General features: G+C 42.7%; 2 protein-coding genes across 2 annotated transcripts; both read left to right on the top strand.

Moving 5' to 3' along the window:
• The first annotated feature begins 282 nt into the window (after positions 1 to 282).
• LOC137996351 (uncharacterized) lies at positions 283 to 2,406 on the top strand. Its single transcript, XM_068841749.1, has one exon. It carries the CDS (start codon positions 618 to 620, stop codon positions 2,265 to 2,267), a length of 1,650 nt encoding a protein of 549 aa, XP_068697850.1. The 5' UTR covers positions 283 to 617; the 3' UTR covers positions 2,268 to 2,406.
• A 36-nt stretch (positions 2,407 to 2,442) lies between these two features.
• LOC137998147 (uncharacterized) lies at positions 2,443 to 4,902 on the top strand. Its single transcript, XM_068844581.1, has one exon. It carries the CDS (start codon positions 2,785 to 2,787, stop codon positions 3,952 to 3,954), a length of 1,170 nt encoding a protein of 389 aa, XP_068700682.1. The 5' UTR covers positions 2,443 to 2,784; the 3' UTR covers positions 3,955 to 4,902.
• The last annotated feature ends 698 nt before the right edge of the window (positions 4,903 to 5,600 follow it).

Below are 5,600 nucleotides of genomic sequence, written 5' to 3'. Positions count from 1 at the left end.
GAAATTTATATACAACACACTGCTGATTTATGATCGGCGGCTTTGCCTCTTTCACTTTCAGTTCCTGTTCAATTTTTCTGCTGGTAAATACAGGCTGGATGGTTTTGCTTACTTTCAGGCTCAAATCCTTAAGTTGTTTTTTACAAATTCTGCTGAGTTTTGGTCTTTAAATGGCAAGACTACTCGAACCATGTTATCCGTCTCTTGGGCTGTTGATAAAGGTCGCGGTTGGTCGCAGACCTTTGAGTCAACAAAGCGTTTGATAGTGGAATTTACGAGTTGTTTCGGGTACTTTAGGCGTGAGAAAACTGTCCTACGAACTTTCTTTTTTCCAGAAACTGGTTTTATGTCGGGGTTTGAAATTCGCCTTTCCACAACGTGTGTCACCGATTGAAGTGAAAGCAAGCTTCGAGAAGGTTTACTGGTGTCTTGAACCTCATCTTGGAAGTGATGATTTGAAAGAATTGGCGGCCGCAACCCTACGATCCGTAGTACTGAACTACATCCAGCGCAAAGTACACAAACCTCCCAAGACACTCCTGCTTGCCATCGAACAATTGAAGCGTCGCGACGACATCATCATTACCAAACCAGATAAGGGTTCGGGAGTGGTCGTAATGGACAAGTCCGAATATTTACGCCTATTATCTGAAGCTTCCATCAATAACGCAAGTAAATTTCGGCCTGTTCCCCTGGAAAGGCCTCCAAGTAGAGGTAGACCACCAACTTATTACCACCCTCTTCTAAAGAAAGAGAAAGATTTAGACTCTACTGTCCGTCGAATTCTGCCCAAGCCCATTGCGGAGACTGTGTGCCCTACAGGCTCCAGATTAGCCCATTTATATGGCTTACCAAAGACACACAAGGAGAACTTAGCGATGCGCCCTATTCTATCAGCAAAGCAAACATACAACTACGCGCTGGCTAAATGGCTTGACACTAAACTTAAGCCTTTGTCTTTGAATCGGTACACAATATCTGACATATTTGAATTTACGAACGAAATTCAAAACATGGAAATAGCAAACGGTGACATTCTGGTTTCGTATGATGTGTCTTCCCTGTTCACAAACGTACCCTTGGATGAAACGATAGAGATACTCGCGAACAGAGCTTTCACCAACAATTGGTTTAACGTAACGTACGACTTGAATTTGACGAAAATGGACCTTGTTGACCTTCTCAGAGTAGCTACAAAAGAACAACTTTTCCAATTCAATGGAGCCTTGTATGAACAGACTGATGGTGTGGCCATGGGTTCTCCCCTTGGCCCCTTGCTCGCTAATGTTTTCATGACCTCAATCGAAGAAAACCTCGAACGACAAGGAAAACTCCCTTCGTTCTATCGAAGATATGTAGACGACACCCTGACCATCATGCCGAATATGGCGGCAGCATCTAGCTTTCTAGACACATTAAACCTTGCACATTCATCCGTAAAATTCACCATGGAAACTGAAAGCAATGGTATGTTGCCATTTCTGGGAACTCAGTTACTGAATCGATCTCCCCGGATAGAGACAAAGGTCTACGTAAAACCCACGAATTCAGGTCTCCTTCTGCATTTTCAGAGCAATGTTGACAATCGGTACAAGAATGGCTTGCTGAGAACTATGCTCGATCGAGCAAACCGTTTATCTTCTTCTTGGTCACACTTCTCAGACGAATGTGACCGTTTGAAGTCAGTTTTCTCACGCCTAAAGTACCCGAAACAACTCGTAAATTCCACTATCAAACGCTTTGTTGACTCAAAGGTCTGCGACCAACCGCGACCTTTATCAACAGCCCAAGAGACGGATAACATGGTTCGAGTAGTCTTGCCATTTAAAGACCAAAACTCAGCAGAATTTGTAAAAAAACAACTTAAGGATTTGAGCCTGAAAGTAAGCAAAACCATCCAGCCTGTATTTACCAGCAGAAAAATTGAACAGGAACTGAAAGTGAAAGAGGCAAAGCCGCCGATCATAAATCAGCAGTGTGTTGTATATAAATTTCAATGTGACCTTTGTGATGAAGGTTATGTAGGCTACACACGCGGACATTTACACAATCGTGTAAAGGGACATAAGCAACAGTCCTCGGCTATTGCCAGACACTATAAGAACGCACACGGGTCGATCCCTCGGGACCTGCTTAAACGCTTTGAGGTGCTCAAAAAATGTAAAAACAAATTTGATTGCTTAGTGTTTGAAATGTTATTTATAAGAACACTTAAGCCTAGCCTCAATGTGCAATCGGATTCCATTCGTGCTAAAGTATTCTTATAGCCAATTTCGCACGTGCTTATTATGTTAATTCTTAGCGTCAATCGTTTTTAATACTGTAATTTTAGCATCATAGAACATTTTTACCTTGATAATGGAGTGATGTCTACTCCGAAACGTCGGTTTAACTTGTTATCTCTAACTTTTATAGTTTCATACAATAAGCAGTCAAATTTGTTCCTGCACTTCTTAAGAACTTCGAAGCATTTCAGTAGGTCCTGAGGGATCCTCCCGTGTACGTTCTTGCAATGTTTGGCAATGGCCGAGGACTGTTGTTTATGTCCTTTTACACGATTGTGTAAATGTCCGCGTGTGTATCCTATATAACCTGCATCGCACAGGTCACATTGGTATTTATAAACAACACACTGTTCATTTACGATCGATGGCTTTGCTTCTTTCACATTCAGTTCTTGATCAATTTTTCGGCTGACAAATACGGGCTGGATGTTGGTGTTCACTTTTAGGCTCAGATCCTTGAGTTGTCCTTTCACAAAATTTGCTGAGGCTTGGTCTTTAAATGATACTCGCGAACAGAGCTTTTGACAACGACTGGTTTAATTCAACCTATGACCTGAACCTGACCAAAACGGACCTTGTTGACCTTCTCAGTGTAGCTACAAAAGGACAACTTTTCCAGTATAATGGAGCACTTTACGAACAGACGGATGGTGTGGCCATGGGTTCCCCCCTTGGTCCCCTGCTAGCTAATGTGTTCATGTCTTCAATTGAGGAAAACCTCGAGCGAGAGGGTAAACTCCCTTCTTTCTATCGAAGGTACGTTGATGATACACTTACTATCATGCCAAATATCGCAACAGCATCCAACTTCCTGAACACGCTTAACAAGGCACATTCTTCCGTAAAATTTACGATGGAAACCGAATGCAATGGCATGCTCCCTTATTTGGGCATCCAGTTACTGAACCGATCGCCCCACATAGAGACAAAGGTGTACGTAAAACCCACGAATTCAAGTCTCCTCTTACATTACCAAAGTCACGTTGACAATCGGTACAAACAGGGTTTACTCCGAACTATGCTGGGTCGAGCACATAGTTTATCTTCCTCTTGGTCACACTTCTCAGACGAATGTGACCGATTGAAGACAGTATTCTCGCGTTCAAAGTACCCCAAACACCTCATCGACTCTGCCATCAAAAATTTCGTTGACTCAAAGGTTTGTGACCAGCAGCGACCATTATTACCAACTAAAGAGACGGACACAATTCGAGTGGTTCTACCATTTAAAGACCAAACCTCAGCAAATTTTGTGAAAGGACAACTCAAGGATCTGAGCCTAAAAGTGAACACCAACATCCAGCCCGTATTTGTCAGCCGAAAAATTGATCAAGAACTGAATGTGAAAGAAGCAAAGCCATCGATCGTAAATGAACAGTGTGTTGTTTATAAATACCAATGTGACCTGTGCGATGCAGGTTATATAGGATACACACGCGGACATTTACACAATCGTGTAAAAGGACATAAACAACAGTCCTCGGCCATTGCCAAACATTGCAAGAACGTACACGGGAGGATCCCTCAGGACCTACTGAAATGCTTCGAAGTTCTTAAGAAGTGCAGGAACAAATTTGACTGCTTATTGTATGAAATGCTTTATATAAGAACTTTAAAGCCAAACCTGAACGTGCAATCGGACTCTATTCGTGCGAAAGTATTTGTGTAATCTTCGCACCTATTATGTTAATTTTCGCGCCACATCGCTTAAATACTGTTATTTGCATGTTTTAAACTTTTACCTTGATAATGGAGTCATGACTACTCCGAAACGTCGGTTTTTATCGTTCGCTTTTACTGTTTTAATCCTGTCTAAGTAGCTAGAAATGAGTTCGGTGGGGCAACTACAGGCAGAAACGATAGGGCGACCTGGGTTGTTGGGTTTGTGAATTTTAGGCAAGAAGTAAATGCACGAAGTTCTAGGGGTGTTGATGATGAGATTAGTGGCAGTGTCCGGTAATTCTTGATTAACTATAAGATTTTGAATGGTGTCTTTGACAAGTTTTTGATTTTTGGAAGTGAGATCTTTAGGGATTTTGGCATAAAACGAGGTATCCGAAAGTTGCCGCAAAGCTTCTTTTTGGTAAAGGTCGGACCGCCAAACAACTACCGCGCCCCCTTTGTCGGCCGATTTGACAACTATGTCGTTGCGTTTACTAAGATTTTTAAGCGCCGCCCACTCTTCCGAGGAAAGGTTGGAAAATTTAGTGTTGCGATTGAATTTAAGTTTGTGAATGTCGTGACGGCATTTTTTGGCGAAAAAATCTAAAGAGGCAAATTGTCCCTCTGGGGGAGTCCATTTGGATTTGCGAACTTGAAGTGTTTCAAAAATAGGCAGGTGGAGCGTCCCCGCCACTACACGCATCAATAGGGTCTGAGTTATGTTCCACAGGTCTCAACAAGCGTTCTGGAGCATGGTCCAAAATTTGCCACGATATGTCAGCACCTTAGCAAAAAGGACACAAAAGGGTTTCATCGGCAGACTTGAAAGTGACATTAAGTTGCAAAATGCACTTAATACAACCACAGGAAAGTACGGCTTAGTAGCTTTCATTTGACTTTCAAAACATTAACGTTTCACCCAACGTAGAAACTGCGTAACGATGGGAAGGGCTGTTTAAACGAAGCACAAGACTTACCTACGTGACCCAACTGGGGCAATCTGGGCGAATGGCTTATCCGGAGCTGATCCACTGAATCCCATAGGGGGATCGGGTGAAACTCTTCCGGAAGCACCAGCCCATGACACTATCAATGTCCCGGGAGTAGCGTAGCCAAACCAATCAGGATCCATGAAGGAAGGGCTAAAATGAAGAAGGAACGTCCAGAAGACTTTATCGTTTGCTAATAACAAAGTGCATTGGAATAGTCACGAAGTACGTAACAAAGGGTATCCGAACGAGTAAGCGAAAGGTCGTCGAAGGTTGGACTATCCCCGAGTCACCATCTCCCACGACTCTCCAATAGCTTAATTAGTGGCAGAGAGCATCCGAACTAGTAGTAATTGGAAGGTCGTCGTAGGTTCGACCCGGATCTTTCCGAGAATCCCCGAGTTGCCATCGATAACTGAAAAGGTCCATTTCTTCATCAAAGTGAAATTTACATTTATGTGGTTGTAGGCACAAACCTGTATAAGGGGTTTTCTGAATCTCCAGAGTCTCCTGAACGTGGTACACCTTCCATTTTGTCAAGAAATAGGTCGAAGTTGGCACTAGCCAAGAGAATTCCCATCTAAAAATATAAGTGACACAACAGTCAGACCTTTTAGAGAGAGTATGGAAAGAAAAGAAATTGTGCAATAGGCTTCTCTCTCTC

Source organism: Montipora foliosa, chromosome 3, assembly GCF_036669935.1.
Source record: "Montipora foliosa isolate CH-2021 chromosome 3, ASM3666993v2, whole genome shotgun sequence".
Classification (NCBI taxonomy): Eukaryota; Metazoa; Cnidaria; class Anthozoa; order Scleractinia; family Acroporidae; genus Montipora; species Montipora foliosa.
Note: the sequence above shows the minus strand (reverse complement) of the source record. Positions and strands in the feature narration are given on the sequence as shown.

Excerpts from the sequence above, each read along its gene's own strand:
- LOC137996351 (XM_068841749.1), top strand. The coding sequence starts at position 618 with ATGGACAAGTCCGAATATTTACGCCTATTATCTGAAGCTTCCATCAAT.
- LOC137998147 (XM_068844581.1), top strand. The coding sequence starts at position 2,785 with ATGATACTCGCGAACAGAGCTTTTGACAACGACTGGTTTAATTCAACC.